The sequence below is a fragment of the Chenopodium album genome, chromosome 9 (assembly GCF_948465745.1).
Source record: "Chenopodium album chromosome 9, dcCheAlbu1.1, whole genome shotgun sequence".
Taxonomy (NCBI): Eukaryota; Viridiplantae; Streptophyta; class Magnoliopsida; order Caryophyllales; family Amaranthaceae; genus Chenopodium; species Chenopodium album.
The window spans coordinates 7,498,284-7,525,906 of record NC_137842.1 but is presented as its reverse complement, the minus strand read 5'-3'; the positions used below and the strand labels follow the sequence as shown (position 1 = coordinate 7,525,906).

Sequence of the window (27,623 nt, the reverse complement as noted above, 5' to 3'; positions counted from 1 at the left end):
AAGGAACGGTTTGTGAGTACTTGTTGTACTCCTAAGTTAGCAGTTCGAATACTCTTAATACCTCTTCTATATTAACCAAAAAATGTCTAAATATAATAGGGCCCTGATTAATTCTTTCGCCCATGAGCCCCCGAAATCTCAGAAACGGCCCCGCATGTACATTCTAAATTTTAGAGGATTTTAGCCACGAGAGAAGATAGATATAATGTACCATATTCACATTATAAATCAGGATTTAGACTTAAGAGAGATTATCCATTAATATGCGTATTTTTAACTCTCTAAAACCTACAGTACAAAAATCCTACTAGAATGACCCAAACCAACCCACCACAACCCACAAATATAAAAATCCATAATAACCCGAAAACGTAGATTCGTTCAACTCCCACAAACATTTCTCTCTTTCCTTAGTTTCTCTAACCTGCAAAATATCATCATCAACAACATCAACATCATCATTATCAATTCATCTTCATTTTTACTACAACCACCGCATACGGTTGTTGTTGTTGTCGGCGACAAACTCTGTCACCGGCGAATCTGGTCGGAAATTGGATGTTTGAAGTAAAAGCAATCATCAATACTGGGTAGTGACGGCTCCGAAACTTGTCGATCCGGCAACTGTTGTCGCTGTGTTGATTGGCTACTTAAGCTTCTCAAAATGGACAACGATTCGCCTTCGCCGTCTTCATCGTCTCCGTCTCTTTCTCCTCGTCATCGGATTATTCAGGTATTGTGGTTTTATTATTGATTGAATATTGGATGAATTGTTTCAATAATTCATTTTTTTTTGGTAAACGGTATGATAATGTTGTGCTTTTTGGTCAGACTTTGGTTTTTTTTTTTTTTTTTTTTTTTTAATTTGAAATTATTAAATAACATTTTGGAATAATTCTATACTCAGTCATACCTAATTTAATTAATTATGGAATCTGAAGTTAAATTATTATCAAATTTGAAGAGTGATTTTATAATCAATTAGCATATTTTTAGCTGTTTTGCTGGCTGCAAGTATCGTGCTGAACCGTCATTTATTGGCGTCAAAGGTTGTGGCTTTCAGTTTCACTGACATTTGTTGACATTATGGAAGTATTTGTAGCTTGCTTACATAGTTGCCATTAATATTCCTTACTCGACACGACATAAGTCGGAGTTTGGTTGTATCAATAAGGAAATAAAGGCGGTGTAGTTGATATGTTGGGCTGATTGTAATCGTGCACTTGCTTACGAACATGATCTAACATTTTGACACTCTATGATGTTGTAGTGAGATTTTAGAATGAAACACGGTCGGGTTGTTTTGTACCATGATTGGCTGTAGTATAACCATATGTATTGACAATACTGAGGCTATTTCTACTGAAATGATGCTGCAGTTTATCTTGTGGCGAAATTTTGGTGCTTTTCAGTGCATGTTTCTTCTCGTGCATTTTAGATAGAATCTTGGGATTGATTCTTACTTTCTTAGGTTTGTTAGACACATACCTTTCATGGACACTTGCAGTCTTATTTTGGACCAAAAAAAATGCAAAGTTTGATATGATAGTCATGTTTGACACACTTTAATGTCCTACACAATAGATGCAAAAGCTCTATGTGGGTATTAAAGCTAAATTTGTAATTAGAATGGGGTGGAGCTTGGAGATGTTAGGAATTTTGAAATGGGTTGGATAAGTTGTAGGTCAATTCAATGTAGTATGAGCTTTGGTTAAATGATCTTTATGGAGCTGTGGGCCATGACGATAAGAAACATTGTAATCTTGTACTCCCCTTGTCTTTTTTTTTTTTTTTTTTTTTTTTGTTTTTTTTTTTGTTGTAGTATTCTACCACTTTCCATTTTGGGGTCTTTTTGCTTTTTTTAGCAAACTTTTACCATTTTAGCTGATAGTATTTGCATCTTTCCACTCACTATCTCTTACTATATCCATCCTTTTTTCACCCGCCCATCTTTTTGCTCTTTCTTACTATTTTGTTGTACCAACTTTCCTAGAAACAAGAGTCTGCATAAGTAACCAAAAAAAAAAAAAAAAAAAAAAAGGAGTTTGAAGTTCACACAGTAATTCTGTTATCGTATTATTGATAATGTTCAGAAGTGATATCAATTGTCAATTAAAAATATGAGTTATGCATTTCAAAGGAGTTTTGGCTCTGATTTTTTTAAAATTTTATTTTTTATTTTATTTTTTTTTGCTGATGAGGGATTGTCAATTTTTAAATGTCTCCTGCATGCGGAGAAGGTTTGCCTTACACGTGGTGGAAATATTTAGAGTCTCTTTTTTAGGTTGTCGATTTGACAACCTGTACCATTTTCTTAAAAACGATATGAAATCTGCAGTGGAAATATCTTTTTGTTGCATCAGTGCTTCTCACAAGGTTCCTGCCCTAGCGGAGATGGGAATTACCTAACCCTTATTGCGTTGAAGGTGTCTCCATAATACCATTTATAAAAAATATATATGTTGTATCCCTAAGTGATAATGTAGTAATTTTACCTTAAAGAGGATCAGGAAAGAGTCAAAGGGGAGTGCCAATGGCACTTTGGCGAGAAAGTCTTTGATGCATGAGAACTTCAGAGAAACCAAAAAGACAACTCTATCTCATGAGGCCCTGAGTGTCAACATGAAATTCTTGCTCTTTGAATCTCTCTATATCAAGCCATTGGCACAACACTCAATAATGATCCACAAACGCCGAGTGTCAAAGGTTTAATGAGCCACTTGCAAACCTATGCCTAAGCTGATATCTGCTTGTGCTCTTCAAATGTGAAGAACATCAATTGAACTACTATTTCACACCCAAGAAAGATGTGCTATTGTGACACTTTCAGCTCTGTTTAAAATAAAACATCAAATTATCTCTGGCACAATTACTTGCACACAATTGCTCACACACAACTTCTGGTCATGTATTTTTGTACATTCATCTTGATTTCGCATTCTTTAAAATTTTTATTGTCTTCTGTGACAGAGACTGGCAGTAATTGGAGTTCCTGAGGATTATCTTAAAGATCTTCAGTCTGGTTTGATTCGTTTCATAAAATTCAACAAGCATCTGTTGCCTGATATAGTCTCAGCCATTTTGCCTACAGACACAGATATTGAAGGAGTGGTTGGTCAAAAGAAATTTGGGTCTAAGAAGGCTCTGGGTCATCCTAGTTTGAAAGATGTCTATAATGAAAGCATGATTTGGCTTAAGTGGTTGATGTTTGAACATGAACCGAGTATTGCTTTGAAAAACCTGGCTAGTTTGAATGTTGGTCAGCGTGGTGTGTGTGGTTCTGTTTGGGGGAGGAATGATCTAGCATTTCGGTGTAAAACATGTGAGCATGATCCAACTTGTGCAATCTGCATTCCATGTTTCCAGAATGGAAATCACGAGAATCATGACTATTCAATCATATATACTGGAGGGGGTTGCTGTGATTGTGGTGATGAGACTGCCTGGAAACGAGAGGGCTTCTGTTCAAAGCACAAAGGTGCAGAACAAATACAACCTCTCCCAGATGAGATTGGTAATTCAGTTGGACCAGTATTAGATCTTCTTCTCAGGTGTTGGAAAGGTAAGTTATCAGTTGTTGAAAACATGTTGAGAGGGGATTCAGTCACCAAACATGACACCGATCCAAGAATAGTAGCTAATGCGTTTTCCTATGTTGTGGTGGAGATGCTTCTTGATTTTTGCAATCAAAGTGAAAGTTTGCTGAGTTTTGTTTCTAAGCGGTTGTGTGACACAGTTGATTTACTAAATATGTTGGCAAGAGCTGAGAGGTTCTTAGGTGATGATGCCACAAAGATGTTGCATGAGTTGCTATTGAAACTTCTGGCTGAACCCATATTTAAGCTTGAGTTTGCTAAGGCATTCGTTGATTATTACCCTGCTCCTGTGGCTGAGGTTCTAAGGACATCGAGTGATAATGTTCTTAAGAAATACCCTCTAATATCAACATTTTCTGTGCAAATTTTAACTGTGCCAACACTAATACCATACCTTGTTAAAGAACGGAATCTTTTGGCTATGCTTCTGGAATGTCTAGGTGAAATTCTCTTTTCTTGCTGTGGAGAAGATGGTCAGTTTCAGGTAATTTGCTTTTAGTTTATTAAATTTCTGTGCTGTATTTTTTTTGCGTTTATATGCATCGTGATATGAGCCTGGTTTGTTTAGTGTAGAATAATGAACATGCCAGCTTTTTGGTATAATTAGATTCAAACTCTTTAGTTTTGGGGACAGGGTGAGTTAAATATTGAAAGCTTATTAGGATATGATCCATTTAGTATTATCTTGTGCCAATAGTAGTAAATCTTATTAGTTAAAGGGAAAATTGCTTTTAATAATTCCACCTTTGGTCGGTTTGCTATGAATAATCCACCTTTTAATTAATATCTAATAATCCCACCTTTATGTGGTATTCTATTCTACCGGTCCTTTGTGACAAGTAACTTGTAAATTGGGTAAATTTTTTTTATTTTGATTTAAATTACATGTGTTACTACGTGATTGGTCATAAAAATTATTTAAATAATAAAAAACGATGTTAAAAAAAAAAAAAAGAAAATAACCTCAAGCCAACCCCCACCGCCATCTCTCCTCCGGCAGCACCCTCTCCCCACCTCCCACTTCCATTGCCGTTTGACCCCCTTCCTTTCCTCCTTACCCCCACCACGACCACCTAAACCCATAGAATAAAAACACGGTATCGGTCGCGTTCGCGGAAACGGTTGCGGTATCACGGTAACGGAATTGATGCATTAGTCGCAGGCTAGGTCGCGGTTGTAGCGGCAGAATTTTGTTTAAAATTTATTTAAACTAAAAACTATATTTTAGGATTTTATTTTACAATTAAATTTTATAATTAATCAATATAGTTTAAACTTTTTAGCCTAAATAATAGTCGAATTTCACTAAACATAAATTGAAAGAAGTATTACACTAAGTTAAAAGTAGTACACATTTGTACAAAGTAAAGTTAAATACCTATTCAACCAAAAAAAAAAAAAAAAAGAAGTAAAGTTAAAAACTTGGCTAAGTACCTCCACGTGGGGATGTTTAGGTTTTTTTTTTTTTTTTTTTGGTTAAAAACAAAAAACCTGCCCCACTATCCCCATCTACCCCCACTTATGGATTTTTTTAAAATAAAAAAAGTCAGATCTCTTTTCTTTCTCCTGTTCGAGTTCAGCAAAGAACTCTTTTGATTCTAATGGAGGTTTCTCCATTGTTTTATCATTTTTTCCCATTTCATTCTTTATAAAGCAAGAAATTCATTGGAAATTAACGAGCTGTGAGATAAAATCGGTCAATGCGGGCGAAATTTACTTTGTATCGGTTGAATCGGCTAAAATTTCGACGTTTTTAAAAACACCGTGTCAAAGCGGCAAAACTCGGATCGGTAGGCTTGAAATTCGGTATAACCGGCCAAATCGCGACGTACCGGCCACATTTTTATACCATGCCTAAACCCTAATGAAAAACCCACTGCTTCCCTTTTCCCACCACGAAACAGTCCCCCTCCTTTTCCCCCACCATGAAAAAACCACAAAACGAGGTGTGGGAAAAAGAGGGGAGGCTGTTTCGTGGTGGTGGAATGGAGGGGGTGGATTTTTTGTTAGGTTAGTGGTCACGGCGAGGGTACATGGGAAAGGAAGGGGGGTTCGCGGCGTAGGGGAGGGGTTTGGGATTAGGGTGGGTTTGGTTAATTTTTCTTTTTAATTTTTTTTAAAGGTTTTGTTTTATTTTTAAGTTTTTGTTCGATTTTTTAATTTAACTTTTGAACCAATTGCAAAGTGACACTTAACCTATTTATCTATCAAAACTGGTTACCAACGGGTTAGGACCAATAAAAGAGAATGACCTATAAAGGTGGGGTTATTAAATAATACTTCCTCCGCCCCCTAATACAAAACCTCTTTTGGTTTTTGCGCGGGAATTAATAAAATTGTAAATTCTTTAAAGCTAATGATTAAAAGTACATATGTGCATGTGGGGTTATAGAGAGAAAGAAAAAGTAGTTGTGGATAATTGAAGAGATAGAGAGAGGAAGTGTTGAAAATTGATGTTTAAATTACAAAACAGTAAAGGAAAAAAATGACAACTCATAAAAAGAGGATAATAATGTAAAAAAAAAATACAACCTTTAAATAGAAAGAGGCATTGTATTTTGGTTTTCCCAAAAAGAAAATGAGGCTTTGTATTAGGGGACGAAGAGAGTAATCAAATGGTGGGTGTATTAATAGCGAATTGGCAAAAGGTGGGATTATTAAAAACAATTTTTTCTTCGTTAAATCATCTAATAAAGTAATAAGATAATGTAATTTTGTAAATTAAATTATTAAAATTTAAAACTACTTACAACTTACAAGTTAAAAAACCCTAAGTTCCTCTAGGAGGAGGCAGTAGCACTACAAGTGAGGCTAAAGGGGGTTATAAAGTAGGAGATCCAAATCAAGACCACCACTTTACTTTTGAAATTAAAATATTGTTAATTTTAAAGTAATTTTTAAAGATCCGTTCCAAAAAAAAGAAAAAGTAATTTTTTAAGATTGTATTTCAATCTTTATTACATATTTATAAGCTTGTTACATGTTAATTTGGTATTCCTTTGCCTAATTGCCATATGATGACCAAAAAGACCGGTGACATTTATAAATGCATATAATTTTAAATATGTAAGTTTCTTGTCTTGAGTTTCAAGATTCGAAATCAACCTTGTAATGCAATCATACAATTCCTAATACTTCCTTAAAAACTTATTGATTTGGATTATCAATATTTCTCTAGATTTAGAATGTAACCAATCACATGTAGAGATTGAAGTTGAAAATCCCATCTTTTATTAATGCTTATATAGGCTTGTGTGCTGAATTGCTGTGCTCTTTCCCCATTGCAAAAGTCTTAGAAGTAGCCTCCTTTTCTTTATCTAGGGCTTCATAATCACATTCCATAGGTGCCTTTTTTTTTTCCTCAGACTAATCAGGTATAATTCAAAAGAGAGGTTCCCCACCCTTCATTTGTCCACTTGGAAGTATTTTGCTTATGTTCTCAAAGGATTCTTTTGTTTTGTAATTGATCAAGAGTGATGAGTGATGTTACAAATCTAGTAATCGTGAGATTTTACAATTGTGAATCTCGTCATCATAAGGGGTGAAAGTTCGGTTTTTGGTTTGATTTATGGCCCAAACTGAAATAATTCGGTTCTAGATTTTTCAATCCAAATCCAAATCGCACCGAAGTTCTTATACATAAATTAAATCCATTCGAAAATCATATTTTTTTAGCCTAATTTTAGGTTTGCGACATTAACAAGTAAATTATATGATTTTGAAGACATATTAACAATGCATAATTTGACAAATAATCTTAACATTATTTTTTATGGCATTAATTCTTTGAACAATAATTTTGACATACAAATTACATAAAAAAAACCCAAAGATTTTGTTGGCTTGTTGCTTGCTTCCTTACATTCAACCTCTATTTCATCATAAAGAACCCTTTGAAACATGGCGTGGACTAATCCGTTCAAATTGAAGTTCAGAGAGAGAGAGAGAGGAGCTCAATAGTTGCTTAATCTAGAGCAGATAATGAGAGAGGAGATAGAAGTTGCATGAGATCAAATGGGAGAAATAGTGGGAGAAGACTAGAAGAGAGAGGAAGTAGAGTAGCAAATAGAGGAGAGAGTAGCTAAGTATGGGGGCTAGGGTTGTTTTTAGTTTATATATATTAAAGGCATGAAGGGTCTATGTGAAAGGGTGAGATGAGCTTACATATTTTGGCCTAAAATTCGGTTTGGCCAAAACCGAAAATCTAAAACTTTTAAACTTTCCAATATGAAGCCAAACTGTTATTTTTTATTTTTTATTTTTTTTTTAAAAAAAAAAAAAAAAAAAAAAACATCTAATTCGGTTTGGTGTTAATCGGATTACTTTTATCCTTACTCATCACGTTCTAAAGAGAGCTATTGGTATATATATTCTCAATTAAAGGTTGCTACTTTATTCCCCTACACTTTATTTGGCCAATTCCTCTTTTGTTCTAAAGTCTTTCTTCTCTCAAGCATTTTTGACCTTTGGAAGTAATATAATGTCCTCTAACATTAAGCCGAAGTTCACAATATCTTTTTGGACTATCTAATTACACCATTTGTTGTTTAAACTTTTACATCCATTTGTTGCCCTCTGATTTTGCTCCTTAAGTTTGGTTTTAGTGTCATCTATTTTTAATTGGAGAGAATTTCTTAACCCATGCGTACTTATTGGCTTTAATCTGGGACCATTCACCATATTGTTGTTTGTTTTTTCTATCACTTCTAAACTATCAAAAGTAGCTGCATTAAATGCAAAACTACCAAATTGCCATTTTTATTTAATGTGGTTATCACATACCCTAAAGATGCCATTGCTTTTTTTTTTTCTTCGTATCAATGTATATTTGGGATTAGTAACAAGAAAAATGGCCGTAGGCCCCTTTATATCCAACGGGTTTGCAACTTATTTGACCCGAGCTACCCTTACCGAGTTCAATGTTACACAATCCACCTCTTCCTTATCAAATGTCATCAACATCAAGTTTATTATATTTTGGCATTATTAAAAATTAACCTAGCTTAAGTCGTTAGCCATTTGATAACATAAAGGATTTCAGTCATTTCACCTCCTCCCTCACATGCCTAGAATACACCTAGGGTAATTAGCCACATTTCTGAAACCTTCTAGGCTTCTACCAAGAGTTGCTTTAATAGATGTGCTCCTCCCTTTGTCAATCAACACAATGTCTACAATGCCAAATTATCTTTTTCTATGTCGTGGTTCCTAGCCAGAATCAAATCTAATGAATTATAGAAGATGTGTTGGATTCTTCATTCATCATAATAAATAGGAAGAAAGTTGAATTATAAAATTTAAGCTAATATAAAGAAAATTTTGTATCTTACCACCCCTTAAAATACCTTCTTTTGATTTAACCACCCTTTTTTGATGCATTTTAAAATACCACCCCTTAAATGAGAAAAACTTAGATTTCATCACATGTTGTTGGATTCCGGTCATGTTTTCGGCCGTGGGTCCCACTTTTATAACTACCCTTCCTTTTTCTACGATTTACAACAGTAAAATGGCTAATAAACTAATAAACACTGATTAAATGTATAAAACCTTATATGAATATGATTTCTTTGCAATAATATTTCAACTTTAAGAAATCTTCAATTTCATTTACATAAACCTTAATTTCTCCTACCACTCAAATTAACTACTTCACTCAACAATTAAGCAATTAAAGGAGCAATTCACCACATATTCAACAACAATTAACCTAATGATTGGATCGCACATGATTCTCAGACAATGAATGTGAACTCCCCTGCGTGCTTCCAATGAACCACCCATTGCCACCATAGTTGCCGCCCTCCACCCTAAATTTCTGTCGCCGCTTGTGCCAATAATGCAACGACTGATTATTGGTGTCCTAATTTCTCATCTCTCTTGCTTCCGCTTCAACTGCACACAAATTTCCTTGAAAAATCCGTACTTTCACAACCCAAAATCTCACACTTCCTATTTCTCCCACTTTTTCAAAAAAAAAAACCCTTTGTTTTAGCGCTTTTATTCTTCGACCTTTCTATGGTTTTGATGAGATTAATTTCTCCCCATATTAGGTTAGTTGAGAGAAAGAGAGAACAATTTCATTAATGTAAGGGAGATCAAAGGAATTGACAAGAGGTTGTATGAATTCAATGGAGGTTAGAGTAGGGATTTAGTAGTGAACTAGGTTAGATCCTGTGCCATGCACGGTAACTATAATTATATGTAGTTATATATTATTGATTGATAAGAATTATAATCATATATTAGTCGAGAAATAATAAAAGTATGTGATAGGTTGATTTGTATTTGCATGAGTTTCTAATACACAACTAAAACAAAAGTAGGCTAAAAATCCAAGCAATCTTTTTTCTTGTTGAAAAATACGTTATAAATTATTTTAAGAATATATTTTTTTTTTTGAAAGAATTTTAAGAATATATTTTTGGGCTTGTAGTTGCCAAAACTTTTTTAAAAAGATTTTTGAATTCTATTTATATTCATAATAATAGATACCACATTAATGTGGAATATGTATACAAAAATTACTACATTAATATGGAGTATGTATACAAAAATAATTTTTTTTTTTTTATAAATGATTTGTTTTCTTAATAAGTAGTTTTTTTAAATAAAAAAAAATAATAAAAATAACTAAGGACACACCAAGAGATGACACGTGTCATCGATGGTGTGTCTTTTAGTATATAGTATTGATTAAGAAGAATTCGTGGAAATAAAGGTGAAAAGGGGTGGGAAATTAATAAGCGGGGGGTTTGGCAAAGGGTGTTGAAATCTAGCATTTTTAATTATAGGAAAAATGGACAAGAATAATACCAACTTTGCCTCATTTGCCCAAAATAATCCCAAAATTTAATTATTTTTGTAATAATCCAAACTTTGATATGAATTTGCTTCTAATGGTCCTAGCAAGTCTTCAAACTTTTTATAACAAGTTTCTTAATACGTGTTCGTGTCGAAACATGAGTGGACAAAAAAATAAAAATAAAATTATAAAAATTATAAAACAATTAAAAAAAAGTTGTAAGAAAAAAAAAGTAATTAATTAAAGAAAAACCACCCCACCAACTCAACCACCCTCCCCGACGCCTACTCTGCCAACCCGACCCGGCAACCCCCGCCTCCGGCCTTGACCAGGCGCCCAGTTCCCCCCGTACTGATCCCCCTCCCCTGAACCATCCACCCACCCACGCCACCCAAACCAAAACCCCTTTCCCGTCCCAGAGATCGGCTCCATCTCTTATTTCTTTCTTCAAAAGCAGACCATTAGCGGCTGGACATCAAGGCTCGGATAGTCGATCCTACCCTGAGTAAGGGTGCTTTCGGTTTAGGTGGTAATTAGGGTTTTGGGTGTGGGTGGTTTTGGTTCAGTTGAAGTAGGTTGCAGTTCAGGTTGTGGCGGGCGAGTGAGGATAGAAAAGGATAAGGTTCTGATTGGTAGTTATGGCGAGTGAGGATAGAGAAGGATGAGATTTCGGTTGAGGTAGTTATGGTGGCTCAGGAAGGGTGGTGGAGGTGGCTGGGTTGGTGTTAGGTGGTTGGTGGGTGGGGTTAATTTTGTGTTGTTTTTTTTTTTAATTTATTATTTTGAAATTAATTTGTATTGATTTTTTTTTAAAATAGTTAATTAAGTGTTAATTTTTAAACTTATAATTGGCCAATTACGTGGTGACACGTGTAACTTAAACTTTTAATTTTTTTTTACCTAATCAACAGGTTACCGGTCAATTGGGACTATTAGAAGCAAATTCATATTAAAGTTCGGATTATTAAAAAATAATCGAAAGTTGGGATTATTTTGGGCGAATGGGGGAAAGTTGGGATTATTTAAAGCAATTTTTCCTTAATTGTGGGTGATAATATAAAAAAAAAAAAAAGGGGGGGGTGGTTAAATTTAAAATAGGTGTTTTGACAGGTGGGTTTGTATATTATTTCCTGATATAAATGGCGGAGAAGAAAAGGAGTAGTGGGAAAAGAAAAAATGTATAACCTCTTGATTATTTTGTTTGACTAATTAACTGTAGATACGTAGTTTAAAAAACATATGAAAATGATGAGTGGTCGTTAGAAAAAGTAAGAGAGTGAAGATTGGGCGGGAGAATGTAAAAAAGATGATGAATGTAAGAAAAGTAAAGCCCCGTTCACTTCACCTTCTTTTTGCTGAATAGAAATTTTCCTTACTATATTGAAATGAACAATTTTTCCTGAAGTGAAATTTTTTCTTGCATATATTTTATTCAAGATTAAGTGAATAGGGACTAAGAGAGGGTGTAAAAAGGTGGTTTAGTGTAAGATAAAGTAAGAGAGAGAGTTTGAAAAGGTGTAATTATTGAGGTGTGAGATGGTTATGATGGTAAAAGTAGTGTGCCAACAATGGAATGAAGTAAAGTGGGTAGAACTTAAAAAAGCAATAACCATAAACGGAAAGCGAGTAGGACAAAAAAAGGTAGTAAAATATACCAATAGAAGTAGAGGTAGGAAAGTAAGCAGAAAAGAAGAAAAAAACTGGAAAACAGAAGAGAGGAAAGAATCGGAAAGGGCGTGCACAGGGAGTGTTCCCACAATCCAACTGAAAAGTTAAGGAGAAGAAAAAAGGCTGATAAGAAGAAGATATAAAGATCTAGAGGAAAAAAAATTAGATAGTAGAAGAAAGGAAAAATATGCCTGGAATCACCGTCTTTGAAGGACGAGGTTTTGTTTAGCTGGGTGAGCATATGGCTTTTCTTATTTAGTAATGGGTTTTTTTGCTCAGTTAATTGCCTGAATGTTTTGCATCTTTCATTTTCTTCATTTTCTTGAGGAATGTTATATATTTTTTCAAAAAAACCAGCTAGTAGACATTGCTTTACATTTGCATTCTCATGTGTTTGGAAATTTTATGCAGTTTAACAAGTGGGTTGGTGTGTTTGATACATGTAGCCGTGTGATGGAAGACATAAAATTTGTTGTTAGTCATTCTGTGGTAGCCAAGTATGTGACACATGAACGACCAGACATTGTCAAAGTTTGGTTGCAGATTTTGTCTTTAGTGCAAGGCATGAACCCTCAAAAGCGAGAGACTAGCATCCACATTGAAGAAGATCCTGAAAATACACACCTGCCTTTTATTGTGTGCAACTCTATTGCTAGCATCCATTTGCTTCTAGTGAAGAGTGCTTTCTCTGCTGCTCATAGTGAAGATATGGATAAGGAGGCTTCTGTTGAGAAAGAGAAATTAGATACTGATGATGGATATAGTCAGAGACATGCTAAAGTTGGTAGACTTTCTGAAGAAAGCTCCATCTGCAGCTCAGCTGCTGACAATAGTACATCAGAATCTTCATCACAGAAGTTTGATGTTACTTGTAATTTTGTAGTCATACCTGCTGTCTTGCAGTTGACATGTGAATCAACAAAGGCTATTGATGGTTGGTTGGCAGGAAGTAATGTTGTATCTCATGTTAGTAGTGACATTTCATGTTGCAAATTATCAGCGTTCAAGGAAGCCTTGTTGAGTGTCAAGAGGGGAACAAACATTTCAGGTCCATCTGACGGCTCCTCAGTGACAAGTGCCTGTCCAATGGAAACTGGGGATATTGAAAAGGATGCGAGTACTATGGAATCAGGAACATCTGCTGAAAAAGATGCCTTGTCTTTGTTGAGTTTATCTGATTGGCCAGATATTGATTATGATGTAAGTTCACAAGAGATATCATTACATATGCCCTTGCATGGATTACTATCTTTAATTTTGAAGGAGGCTCTTAGGCACTATTATGGTGAATTTGTACTGACAGATAAGGGTGACTTCAGTTATCTGAATCCTTTATCATCTGATCACCTTGATTTCTTCCGAAAATTACTTAGAGGCTGTCATCCCTATGGATTTTCTTCATTCATGATGGAGCATCCACTGCAAAGCAGGGTCTTTTGTTCCCAGGTTCGTGCTGGTATGTGGAGGAAAAATGGTGATGCTGCAATATTGTGTTTCAACTGGTATCGTTCTATTCGCTGGTATGTTTATATGTACGGATTAATAATTATCAACCTATCCAACACTATACATTAATTCTTGATATGGTGTTTCCTTGCACAAGTTGTTGGGTAAGGCTGTGAGAGTGTATGCATATCAGCATATGGGCAGACAAGTATTGTGCATGTATATAAAGGAATTGTGTGTTGCCACTGCTTGCTCATTTGTTTGTCAAAAATTCCCTTCTTTGTTTGCAGGTCTGATCATGAGCTAGAGCTTGATCTATTTTTGCTGCAGCTATGTGCTGCACTTGCTCCAGCTGATCTATATGTAAGAAGAATCTTAGAACGGTTTCAATTGTCCAATTACCTTGCCTTGGATCTCAAGCGTTCTAGTGAGTATGTCATCTCCTCAAACCTCACAGAGATTATTTTTATTTTCTGAAGCACTTCTTTGGATATGGTAATGAACTTGTGCTTTTTGATTGTCCCTTTATGCCTAGTGATTCTTCAATACAACTAAATGATAAAGGCCTTTTTCATTTCATCTGAGAAATAAAGTTTCAGGAAATAATTTTAGAACCTAGGTAATTCCAGACAAGGTGATTTCAGGTGAAAAGAACGAAACCTGTGTGGCTAATCCTGCAACTATTATATGACCTTTGGTGCAATTGCTTGCGTACCCCTTTTGTCATATATGTATTTGTAAAAATGAGCTGAGAGCTCAAACTCTTAGTGAACAGCCGAGTTCAGCTAAATCTTGATGTTCATTTATCTAGTAAACAAAAAATTGGTCTTTGTGTTGACAAACTATATTAGTGTTTATGGATTATCTGATTCTCTGTTAACATGGGGGTGTAAATGAGCTGAGAGCTAGTCTCAAAACTCTTTGTGAACAACTTGAGTTCAGCTAAATCTTATTTATGTTCGTTAATCTAGTAAATGCACTGATGTTTTGAAGCTCGTCTAATAGCGGCGCTTGTATGCTTGTAGGCTAACTTTGCCTTCTTTGGTCTGGGACCCTACGAACTAAGAATTACTTATTTATATATGTTCATGAACAACTTGTTTTTATATGCGTTCATGAACTATTCGTTTGTTAATGCTCATGAAATAGCTTGGTTATTATCGTTAAGAGAGTTCGTTTGTTTTCAAAATAAAATAAAATTGAATGATTATACTACAACCATTTTTAGATATAATCATATGTAGATCTGTTTTTCCATAATATATTTGCATCAAAGGATATTTTTCAAAAACAAATGAGCGGTAGGATAAAGATCTTTTTATAAATAGAAATAAAAACCTGAATATTGTATTTATGTTTTAAGTAACTTTTGAGGCTTTGAAACACAATATTTGTTTATGAATAATACTTTTTTCTAAACAAAGCTTGTTTAGGAACTAAGCTCATTTGTGATCTCAACTCAATTAATTAAGGAGATGTTTATGATTTGAAATTGAGCACAATAGTTACTGAACAGACCGATCTTGAGCAAAACTTTTAGCTCCTGCTTATGCTCCCTTAATTCAAATGAATATGACCATAAATAGGATAGTACTTGTCTTGTTTATACCATATAAGTTATTATGAGGAAACAAAACATGTTGAGTGAAATTTGTTATTCTGTGTTGCCATAATTTGTCGTTACTGAACACCAATGTTGAGGCTTCTGCCTGGGCAGAGTGAGGGAAGCTAGTCATATATGTGCGCATTATTACCTGTATGGCTGGATCTTTTTTTTTTTTTTTTTTTTTTTCTTTTTCTCTGTTCTGGTAGACCCTTAATTCCAAAGGTGTCAGACCAACCTATTGTATAACCTCTGGAAGGATATTTCTGTGAGACACTTGATTTAAGCCATTGTAATCTTGAGTTAATTTATTGCTTGTTCAATACTCTTTTCAACCTTGTTAGAATAAGTGTTTTGTTCGTTGTCTGTCCTAGCCTTTATTTGAGTGTCACTAAGGCTTTCAAAAGAGTTACTGCAGTGATAATTCAAATTAGCACATTTATTTGTATTTTATACCAGTACCTCTTAACTTCTAAATCCTTTATTTTTCTGGACTGACATCATGTATGACTCCACCTGGTCTTTTGCTTCAGTTTAGGCTTGTTTTGTTCCCATGCTTTTTTGCTTAATAATGATGCTTGTCTTATCTTATATATCAAATTGGCTTACTTTTTACTGCCATTTGCAGGTATGAGCCTGTTTTAATGCAAGAGTTGCTTACCCTAATAATTCAACTAGTCAAAGAGAGGCGATTTTGTGGACTGACGGCATCTCAGAGTCTGCAAAGAGAACTGGTTTGCAAGCTTGCAACTGGTGATGCTACTCACAGTGAACTTGTGAAGTCTCTACCTAAGGACCTATCGAAACTGGATCAATTACAGGGGGTCTTAGATAGAATTGCTCATTACTCTAATCCATCAGGATTAAATCAGGTTTGCCTTTTCTTCCTGTTCTTTTTCCCTTTCTATTTCTGTTTTGTGTCTAGATATTTGATGCATCCTTGCTCATAATCTATCATCTATGTATTTCAGGGAAAGTACTCTCTGCAAATGCCATATTGGAAAGAACTAGATCTGTACCATCCATGTTGGAATCCTAGAGACTTGCAGGTTGCTGAGGAAAGATACTCTCGTTTTTGTGGGGTTTCTGCCCTTAGTGCTCAATTGCCTAAGTGGACCAATATTTATCAACCATTGATTGGAATAGCTAGAGTAGCTACCTGCAAGACTATTCTCCAGGTCATTCGGGCTGTCCTCGTTTATGCTGTCTTTACGGATAGATCAACAGAATCACGTGCTCCTGATGGAGTACTTATAACTGCTCTGCACTTGCTTTCTCTAGCACTGGATATTTGTTCTTTAGAGAGAAATTCTGGCCATCAATCTACTCATTGTGGGGAGTGCAGTCTGTTAGTAGATGTTGCAACTGAGGAAATTGAAGTGGCTTTGCATGGTGGATCTAGTTATCAGAGTTTACTGTCACTTCTGGTCTTGTTGATGAGGATGCACAGGAAAGAAAACATGGGCAGCTCAATAGAAGCAGGGAACTTCAAAATTTCTTCCCTTGTAGAAATTCTGCTGAAAAAATTTGCTGACCTAGACTCTAAATGCGTATCAAAACTTCAGCAGTTTGCTCCTGAAATTGTTAACAAAGCTGACGACACAATGAGCAATTCAGCTTCTGATGCTGAGAAGAGGAAGATGAAAGCCAAAGAACAACAAGCTGCCATATTGGTAAGACATCATGTCTCTACTTCCTTTTTCCCTTAAATAAACTTGACTTTTCTTTTGGTTTGGCACTGAGATGAAGTTAATCATGAACTAACTTTGGTTATGGTCAGAGAGAGGTTAAATGCAAGAGAAATTGTTGGGAGGGAGACAAGGAAGTGGTTGATGACTTGATGTGTAAGAAAGGGAAAGGTTTACTTGATAGAGATATGCGGAGTTTGTTTTGGGACCTTTTAAAAAAATTGTGGAGTTTATTCAGGGAATGTTGGGGGGGGGGGGGGGGGGGGAGGGAGGCGGGAGCAATAAAAGTTCAATTTCAGTACTTTTGCATGATAAGATGCTGATTGCTGAAATTGGGTGATTAAGTAGCGCAGGAAACAAAACTCAGCGTCTCAGCTTGTCAAATATGGATTCTTACCTAAGCTGTTTAATTAACAATTTTAATTTGTACAACTTTCAGTTTTAATGTTTATTGTTACAAACTTCACTTGGATAAATCATTGTATAGACCTAGATACTTTCTTGACTTTTTTGTATCACTATTCCATAAAAGTTTCTTGTGATGGTTGTTCATAATATGATTTGCCTTGGTTTGCTGGGCAGGCAAAAATGAAAGCTGAGCAATCTAAATTTCTGGCAACCATGGAGTCTTCAGCTGATGCTGGGTCAGATGATGCTGGTTTTGAGAAAGATGATGCTGGCGCTAATGAACCCCAAGATTCCGAAGAAACACATGTCTGCTGTCTTTGTCATGATCCTAATTCTAGAAACCCAGTATCTTTTCTTATTTTGCTTCAGGTATGCTGATTTCATCCTCTTATATTGCTTTAAGTGTAATGGAAGTCTTTTTTTTGTTTCTTAATGGGATTTTAAAAAAAAAATCAAATTAATTATTTACTTTAACAAAAGGGCTTGCTTGGGTGGTTCAAAAATCATGTTGGAATACGAATTACAAATACTTCTATCTCTTTTGGCTTCTTTTGGAGGTTGAGGAGGTTGGAGTTCATCTGTCAAGTCCTTCTTAATTATAATACGAGAAAGAAAGAGACAGTCATTACATGTTTTTGGGTCAATTCTGTAAGCTGTGACTTTTAACCATCATGGCCGCCCTACCCCACATTTATACCAGTAACATTGGGCATATCAAGAGAGAGGCGGGTTTCATTTTTATTTATTCGTTTCCCTCTTCTTGGGTGATGGCACTATCAAATGTAATTTCCAATGTTTTATTAAATTATAAGGGGCTATGAATGAGAATTTCCCTTTTTCTCTCAATACGACAATCTCTAGACAACTGCATTAGATTTATTTTTATTGTTTTATTAAATTTTTAAAATGGTTGCTGGATACAGTAATAGATATTGTCATCTTTAATCTTCCAAATAGTGGTGAAAACATTAATACTTAGGTTTCCTTTTTTTTTTTTTTTTTTTTTTTTTGCAAATTATAACAGAAATCTAGGATTGTAAACTTTGTTGATAGAGGTCCTCCTTCATGGGAACAAGGCTGGCAGTCTGATGGGCTGGAGAGCTCTGTGTCCACATCTGTGAGGATAGATCCTACAGCTACGGTTGCTAATGCTAGCTCTATGGATAGTTTACCATCTTCTCAGTTGGCACAGTTAGTAGAAGGTGCTGTAGATGAGTTTGCTTCTCAGGGTCACCCTGAAGAACTTCATGCCTTTATAGATTACCTCAAGTCTCAATTTCCCGAGCTTCGAAAAATTAAAAACCCTGGCAAATCTACTGAGAAGAAGGATAAGGCTGTATATTCCCTTGAATCATTGGAGAAAGATTTATTTTGTTCTATTCACAAAGAGGTTAGTGTTCATGATTCTGGTTTTATAAGGGATGGTGAAGGATCCTCTTCGGGTAAGGATGCTGCAAACTCATCTTACCGAGACTCCCTGTTGCTCGGGAAATATATAGCTTCTCTTACAAAAGAGTCTAGGGATCCTTTGCAAAACAGCAATTCCCGTAGAATGGAGCCTGATGTGCAGATTTCGTCTTATGGTGAATTTCGCCCCTTGGGTTGTGATGGGATTCATGTTTCCTCTTGCGGCCATGCAGTTCATCAAGGATGTCTTGATCGTTATTTATCATCATTAAAAGAAAGGTGAGTTCTGCTGGCAGTTCAACTATCCGAGTGATTACTTTTTACCCTTCTGTTTCATTTTTCTGTTAACATTTTAACTCATGCATAGTATACCTTTTGCCGTGTGTTTTTCTTATTCACATTTTAGAAATTTTATGTCCGAAGAACTGTTTAAAAATGTATTTTTTGTAAGAACAACAAAATTAATAAAGGAAAACATGAAATCTCTTTATATGATTGTACTTTCTCCGTTTTTTTAGCTGCATCACTTTGCAAATTGTGGACTCCTAGGCAACTTTTGGAGATGAGAGAGATAGAGGGTGAAGAAAAAAAATTTGGACCCATGTGGTAGGAGAGAGAGAGAGTAACAAAAAAAAAAAAATGATGCAACTAATTTGAAACTTCTGTTTTAGGAAAGTGATGCAGCTAAAAAGAAAGAGGAGAATTATATCTATATTAGGACAGTTACAATGAGAGCATCCATTGTTGCTCAAGGCATTAGTACAATGAGCATAAAATATGTCAGCACAATTGGAAAAGTTCCACTTAGAGCTACAAGTTTAATTAGCAATTTCAGATCATTAGATGAGACAAACCCTCACTTAATGTTATGAGAAAGTGGACCTCAGCTCCTGCCTCATTATAGCTGATTCGCTGTCATTACAACAGTGGGTGTCTCATAATAGACTGTCTACTCTGCAGTGAATTGACTATCTCTCTGTCTGAGGTATACAATATTGGTGATCCTCTAGATGGTGACAAACAATTTAGTGTGCTAGTTTAAAGGAAAAATAGGAAAACACACACTGATGATGCATACTTGCTTCTTTTGGTTGTCAATTTTTATTCTCTGATTTCTCTTCCCATCCTGGAAGAAGAGAGAGAGTGGGAGAGAGGGGGGGGGGGGGGTTGTGATATGAATTATAGATCTGGTTTGAAAACTATCCTTAGTATGTTAGCTGTGTTACCTGGCCACCATGAAGGTTATATCTACTATACGGGGGGTTATGGATCTGGTTTGAAAACTATCCTTAGTATGTTAGCTGTGTTACCTGGCCACCATGAAGGTTATATCTACTATACATATTGGGAGACAACTTTAGTTGTTTTTCCTTATTTTGTGCTGAATTCATGTTTTTATATCTGTATATGTCAATGGTTGGCTATAGTAGCAAATACACATGCACACACACATGCGAGCTCGCGGTCACGCACACACACATGCGCGAGCGCGTGCACGCACATGCACACACTCACATTTCAACTCCCCTTTACCTGTACTTATTAGTGAAGTGCATTAAATGTACTTCTTTTCATTGTTCACTTTCTTTACTCATTTTTTTCCCCTTATGTTTTGTGCATTGCACAATCAATTTTTATTCATGGAAAACAGTTGGTGATAGTATGGTATATTTCTGTGGTGATAGTTTTCTTCTCTTATATATCTGGTCATCTGCTTACCCTATTACTCAGGTCTATTTACAGCTATTTTGATTATTTTGTAATGCAGACTTATAAGAAGAATGGTCTTTGAAGGCGGGCATATTGTTGATCCAGATCAAGTACAGTTTTATAAAATCTTCTGTACTGTTTTTCTCCAGATTTCTGTTATCTTTCACTTATCGCTTTTTTACAGGGTGAGTTTCTCTGTCCAGTATGTCGTCGCCTTGCAAATTCTACACTACCTGCTGTGCCAGGTGATTCTCATAAACTTTGGGAGAAGCCTACGAATTTCAACATCTCTACAGTGCATCCATTTGGTTCTTTGACTGAGTCAAAAAAGGAGAATGATTCCTTGCAGCTTCAATACACCTTGTCTATTTTACAAACTGCAGCTTCTGCTGTTTCAAGGGGTGAAATGCTTAAGGCTTTGCCTATGCAGAGAAACCGAAGGATTAGGCCTAATCTTGAACCTGTCTTTCAATTGTTAAGTGGAATGTATTTTCCAGATAAACAGGATACATTTTCAAGGTCGGGGAGGGTGAGCCCTTCTGTTCTTATGTGGGCCACTCTCAAGTATTCTCTTATCTCAACAGAAATTGCAGCTCGCTGCGGAAAGAGCTCTCTTGGTGCAAGAAATGGTCTAAGCTCTCTGTATGATGAATTTAACTCATCTGGTGGGTTTATACTTCCATTGCTGCTGAAAATCATCCAGAGTACTAGAAGCAAAAATTTGCCTGATTTACTTTTAAGATTTAGAGGTCTTCAACTCTTTTCAGAATCCATTTGCTGTGGCCTAACCCATGGTAAGGGCCACAGGGAAGGTATCAGTGGAGAAGGTAAGAGATTTCCTTTCAAATCTATGTATATTTCCATCATTTCCGTATTCATCTTAAAACTTGAGTGCATTCCCCTTGTCTTTTTGGAATTTTATCTGATATCAATCATATCTTATCAGTGAATATTTGCTCCCCCACCCCCTTCCTATGTATACAGCATAAAACTGTATCTGGAATCGAGTGCATTGCTCGTCTTTTTCTGAAAAATTAGCACTTGCATGTTGCCTAGTCTTGTGTGTTCATGTGAGTTAAGGTTGTCGTAAAATAAAAGGGTAATAACCTTGAAAGTGTTAAAAGTCTTGTGCTTCCCTTGTTGGAGATTTAGGTCTAATTTTGATGTTTCATATCAGGCTTCTGCTTATTTTTAGTTTAGAAAGTACTTCTTTGAATCCTATTGATGATCTTCCCAAAAGGATGTTTGATTTTGTACCTCTTTTTTACCCTGAGGTAGAGGGAGCTCTCTCTCTCTCTCTCTCTCTCTCTGCTTGGTGGGTTGGGGGTTGGGGTGCAGGTATGGCTGTGGCATAAGTGGGTCTTCCACGGTTCCATTAATGTCATCAGTTCCATTAATGTCATATGCACAGAAATGTGGTAATTTATTTTTTTTAGAACATTTCAATTGCTTTAAAAAAAGTGTCAAGCCATTTTATGGTGGCGTAGTATAATTTTACATTTTAGTTAAGCATACTCATTACTTCTGACCCATGGCCCTTCTTTGCTTGGATTCTGCCTTCATTGATTTTAAGCTGGTAGGCTCAGAACCAATTAGGATATTGACCCTGGAGAAGTAAAGTTTCTTGATACTGGTAACTTTGAAGAAATTTCATTATTGATTCGTGCTGTACTGTGTAAAAATTGACGCTTTCTGATGGTGAGAGGCATCGTACATTGTACTTGATGTGATCAATTTGTCTCTTGTGACAGTGTATTTTGATTAAAATATTTATCTAACTTTTTACTAAAGCTTTCTTATTTTTTTATGAAAAGTTAACTGCTCTCATTTTCTGAACCTGGCTCTTAAATTACTGAGCTTATGTCGTGAACATGCTTCCTCTGATTTGTTTGATTTCGCAGGGAGACTTTTGTATTTATTAAAACATACGAATGGGGAGATGGAATATCCTGACATGCAATTTTGGGACCAGGCTTCACATCCTGTTCTTATCCATGATCCTTTCTCAACATTGATGTGGATTCTATTTTGCCTGCCCTATCCATTCTTGTCATCAAAAGAGTGTTTCTTATCTCTTGTGCATACCTTTTATGGTGTTTCTATCATTCAGGTAAGATATCTTAAATCAATAATATAGGTGCTGCAACCGTTGATTCAGCATGTTCATCTCTGAATACTTTTATAACTCTGCAGGCTATACTCACTTACTGCTCATATTCACAATGCAACGTGACTGATTTAGGCTTCCATGATTGCCTGGTTGCTGATATTGCCAAGTTAGCTGGAAAATCTGCCGTTGCAAAGAAATTTTTTGTTTCAAAATATGTTGATCCTTCTTGTCATGTCAAAGACGTGATTGATAATTTAAGCTTACCATATCTGCGAAGATGTCTGTTGTTATGGAAACTTCTGAAGTGTTCTGCAATTTCACCTTCCCTCCCAAGGGTTGGCGACTTTGATAAATCTTTAGATATCTCTGATTGTCAGGAGGCTACTGGTAATTTGGGGGATAGGGATGAGATTAATGAATTGCGCAACATGTTTGGAATTCCTCCTTTGGATATTGCTCTTAAAGATGGAGGTTTACGTTCTATGATGTTAAAATGGTTTGATCATTTTTCTAAAGTGTTTGAAGATCAATGTGTTCAGCGTGTTCTGCATTCAACTCCAGCAGTTCCATTTCAGCTGATGCGTCTTCCTGTTGTTTATCAGGATCTTGTGCAGAGGTTTCCTTTCTTTTTGTTGCTTTATTCTTGCTGTTTTTATATACGAATCCCTGCCTACTAATACTCGTGGACAATATTGAAGTAAATTCGTGTCGTTCTGTAATGGATTTTGGAGATGCCGCTCCTTGAACTTCCGCCATAAATCACGTCTTTCTTGCTTTGTGTCCCATCATCTAGTGGTTACTTGCCGCATTAGAATGTGTTTTCCCCCTTAATATGTCTATTCTTTTTTTCAAAATTGGCCAAAATTACATAACTAATTATGTGAAATTACATAACTAATTACCAAATAAATTAACCACTCATAGGTTTGGTTATATTATGTTGTTAGAATACTTAAACTAATATCAAATGTAAATGAGGCTATAATCCATCATTGTGAAAATTTTCACACACCGCGTTGACAGAATCTGTTACAAGCCGCTTCTACTACAGAACAACTGTTGCCGTGATCGGGACTGCATCTTCAACTCTTTCCTTGCTATTACTATTATGCTAGTATTATGTCGTTATGTGATCATATTTGGTGCTCTGGTTGAATCCAGCTGTTGAATTAGTATTAAGCCTTAATGTAATTATTTATTTTAATTTTAACCATAATTATTGTTCCTGTTGAATCCAACTGTATATTTATGCCAATGTGTATGTTTACGTCTGCTTTATGCTAAAGATCTTAATGTATTGACGCCTTCTTATTCAGGTTTATAAAAGTTCGATGCCCTAATTGTGAAGTTGTGCAAGAAGAACCTGCTTTATGCCTATTGTGTGGTAGACTGTGCTCTCCAGCCTGGAAGTCCTGCTGCAGGTCCAGTATTAATTTTTCATTCTTACTGAATCAGTAGTTTTGATATATATATTTAACTGTTTTGTTATGGCTGCTTTCTGATACTATTGCTCTCTATAGTGAAAGTGGATGTCAAGCTCATGCAGCGTCCTGTGGTGCTGGGACTGGGGTATTCCTTTTAATCAGGGTAGGGTTTCAAAGACTTTTCTATGCTAGTACATATTCTTTGTTATAGTTGTCTTCCTATTGTCAAATTGCTCCCTTTTTAAATGGACTTCATGCCTATCCCCTCACCACCCCCCCCCCCCCCCCTCTCAAATTTTTTTTTTTTGGGGCCGTGTAGGTTTTTGCTAACTTAGTTTCTTACCCCTGTGAATAGAAAACAACGATATTGCTTCAGAGAAATGCACGCCAAGCTCCTTGGCCCTCACCTTACCTTGATGCATATGGTGAAGAGGTACCGAAGATTTATTTGCTCAAGTTGCGCATATAGTTTCTCTTTTTGGAATACATTTACTCACTTTATGTTGATGTTTGGATTGAACCAATGTTATCTAGGGCACGTTAATTCTTTAGGTCAGATAAATAGGCTGTAATAAGCTGTATGTATTTTAAATCAAGAAATTTGCAATGTAGAGAACTTTTGGGTTATCATTACTTAACTCTTTGTACTTTTTTACTTTGCAGGATGTTGAAATGCGTCGGGGCAAACCATTGTTCCTGAATGAAGAACGTTATGCAGCTTTGACATACATGGTGAGGGATGAAAGTCTTCTATATATTACTTTATTTTTGATTGTTTTCCATCATGCCTTATTACAATAATTCAATATCACCTTTTGGCACACTTAAAACTTTTCCATTTAGGTTGCTTCTCATGGCCTCGATCGGAGTTCTAAAGTTCTTCATCAAACCACAATTGGCACCTTTTTCATGGTTTAACTCTTAAATTGGTCCTTCAAAGCTCTAGGTGTGATTACTATCCTGATTTGTGTAAATTTTTATTTTATTTTATTTATTTATTTATTTTTTTTTGTTTACTGAAATTCATGATTAATATCAGACATGTTCCATTCTGCAAGAGCATTTTACATGACATGACATTAAAGGGTAGGAGAATAGGAGATGTAAAGATTCCGCAGGGTCCTTATCTACATTCAAACCCTTGATCTGCAGAGCCCTCGTGCTGGTCAATCATGTAAAGTTCTTCCCTTTTTTTCATTTCCGTATCTTGTATTGTTTATTCTTTTTCTTGTGTAATAGTTTTTGTAATTGCCTGTATTCATATGCTATGTTTCATGGGAGCAGCTGTTCCACATGCCCTAATGTATGATTTCTGGGGATAACAATCATTAGTGTTTCGAGTCCAACAACTACTAAGGGTGTAGTTGTAGTTTGTTAGTTAAGATGAGCTAGTTTACTTCTTGCAAAAATGACACATAAGCTTGCCTTGGGGTGGGGTATGAGGCAACCCTCTTCACTGAATGCTAGTTTCAAGAGAGAAGATAACAATGAGTATGCTAAGCTCATATTGAGATGGTGGACTATCCTGCCATGGTAAGGAACTGCTGATTATGGATAGGGTGTGATTTAAGCTTATGGCCTGCAACTAAGGGTGTGTGAGTGTGTGACTGTGTTCTCCTCACTTGAATTTTACTTATCCATGCTTATTAGCCCTTAGTATAGTGTAACCTATTGGCTCTAGGCTTTACTTGCATGAACTTGTAATTGTGAATTGCAATTGGGTAGCCCATATTGGCACTGAACTTTATCTTTTTTTCCTGAAATTGAAACTTGAGTAAGTGAATTGAACTTTGGCAGCCCTTATTGCCCCGAACTTCACAGTACTTATTTTCCTATAATAAATGTAAATAAAGAGGGGAGGAGTGGGCTTAAATGAGCCAATGTTCTTCTTTCAGCTCAAATATATCCTATACTGCCCATTTCAATAAAAGGTTATGTGGCATGACGCTCATATGCACCCAAACCATTAGTTTGGTAAAATTTGCGCTTGGTAAAAATATTTCCAAAATGCTAATTTTTTTCCTTTATGCATCTCTCCTAATCCCTCCCTAAATGGTCTCTCCTGAAGACTAGTGATTTTTCATGTTGGTGTCCTTGTTTTGAATTGCTTGTACATAAATGAAGAATCTTTTTGGGTATAACGAACCATAGACAAAACTGACGGGTTTTTTGTCTAATCATGGTAATTTACAAATAATCTGTCTAACCATGGTATTTTCTCATAAATAATCTAACCAGGGTATTTTCCTTCTATTTTTCCTATGTGTACACATTAAAGTTAAACTATAAGTGTTTGGTGGAGTTTTCAGTAGAGAGGCCTTGTGGTTCTTACACTATATAGTTAAATTGTTGGTAAACCTGTCTGCTTTCCGCATTTTCTCCAATTGTTAAAAGGAATCCAAACATCAAACGACCTCCAATTGTTAAAACGAATCCAAACATGAAACGACCAGTTTGGTGGGAAGTAATGAACGGTGGTAATGATAATGAGATATGAGTTATTTTGCAAGGAAAATCTCATGGAGATGTTTGGTAATGATTCTTCAAGTCTCATTATCACTTGATCCTTTTTTTTTTTTTTTGGAAATAAGTGCACCATTAGAGTTTTTTGCATACTTATGCGCGAGTTATGTCCAAGGGGGAAGTATGTATTTTTTCCCTCACTCCCAGTCACACTTCTCTAAATGCTATAAACAGTGATGAAAATTTATGAAGAAAAACACAAACTTGGGCTAACTGGGGATAATTTTGTTTACGCAAATATTGTATTAAGTTTTGAATTAGACAAATTGAGATATTTAGTTAACTCTGTAATGGAGGAAATTTTATTTATTTTTTCTTTTTGATGCTTGATTCGACTGTAATTGAGGATGGCCTGCTAGTCTGGGATTTTGGAGTTTTATCTAGTGACTAGTGCTCTTTCAATCTATTAAGGATTCTGCACAATGACTAATGAGCATGGCTTTCTTTGCTAACTCATATCCTTTTTTTTTTTAAGTTGTATCAACTTTTGATCTATGAGTAGTTGAGTACTATGGTGCTGCATGTATTCAATATTTTATTATATTTCAATCAACCTTCATTTTTAGCTTAGAAGATGTTTGTTGTCACTGTTTCGTTTGTCTTTCCTTTTACAGGGACCTTCAGCTTATTTGTAGTTTTTATTTTCCACCGTCTAATGCAGTAATTATGCAACTCGTAAGCTTGTCTTTTATGGATGCTGATGGATGATTCAACTATGTGGCAGGGCTTAGGAAGTTAGGATTACAGCAAGTGAAGAGATGTTGGGTTTAATGTCTCATATATGCAACTGTTGGTCTGTTGTAAAAAATTACTTGCTACATATGCCAGCTTTTATGCTCCCATGTAAAGTTATCTCATTGTTTTTAATATTATTTTGTTTATTTATAATTGATGTTAATCTTTGCTTCTATGTAAATTATTGTGCATAAGAGGAACTGCTTGCTGTTGAATATGTTATTTTAGTCGCAACTTTTAATGTGTTCATGTATCAGGGTCTCTAACCTCTTCGATCCTTAGGGTGCGTTTTATTTTCTATATCTATTTGAAATTGTCCGGTTTTATTATAAAATTACTTTAGTAATAAATTAAATTTCATCATTCCTTACGAACTTTTATCAAAACTTGTTTTCCCGGAATTTATGGGAGTAAGGTGAATAGAATAAGGCCTTAAAGAATCCTAGTCCTAAATACCAGAATCAAGATCCAAGGCCTTCCCCCTCCCCCGATTCTATTCA

General features: G+C 35.6%; 1 protein-coding gene across 3 annotated transcripts; it reads left to right on the top strand.

Annotated features, from left to right (window-relative positions):
- The first annotated feature begins 344 nt into the window (after positions 1–344).
- On the top strand, positions 345–27,372 carry LOC145558343 (E3 ubiquitin-protein ligase PRT6-like). Of its 3 annotated transcripts, none has more exons than XM_081619561.1 (19): positions 345–733; positions 2,971–4,080; positions 12,481–13,589; positions 13,806–13,946; positions 15,747–15,990; positions 16,090–16,791; positions 17,389–17,583; positions 18,239–18,900; positions 20,390–20,441; positions 20,516–21,158; positions 22,233–22,441; positions 22,525–23,057; positions 23,758–23,862; positions 23,962–24,028; positions 24,221–24,298; positions 24,529–24,597; positions 24,709–24,811; positions 24,905–25,039; positions 27,113–27,372. In XM_081619561.1, exons 1-17 carry the CDS (start codon positions 665–667, stop codon positions 24,781–24,783), a joined length of 6,063 nt encoding a protein of 2,020 aa, XP_081475687.1. In that variant the 5' UTR covers positions 345–664; the 3' UTR covers positions 24,784–24,811; positions 24,905–25,039; positions 27,113–27,372. The 3 variants fall into 3 exon arrangements, with proteins under 3 accessions (XP_081475687.1, XP_081475686.1, XP_081475688.1); XM_081619560.1 differs by having other exon boundaries at positions 27,050–27,372; XM_081619562.1 differs by having other exon boundaries at positions 27,003–27,372.
- Positions 27,373–27,623: the final 251 nt, after the last annotated feature.

Bases quoted from the DNA above. Each gene is read 5' to 3' on its own strand.
- LOC145558343 (XM_081619561.1), top strand. From the start codon at position 665: ATGGACAACGATTCGCCTTCGCCGTCTTCATCGTCTCCGTCTCTTTCT. The intron at 13,947-15,746 runs GTATGTCATCTC...TGCCATTTGCAG, and splicing joins GATCTCAAGCGTTCTAGTGA to GTATGAGCCTGTTTTAATGC. The intron at 23,863-23,961 runs GTCCAGTATTAA...TGCTCTCTATAG, and splicing joins GCCTGGAAGTCCTGCTGCAG to TGAAAGTGGATGTCAAGCTC.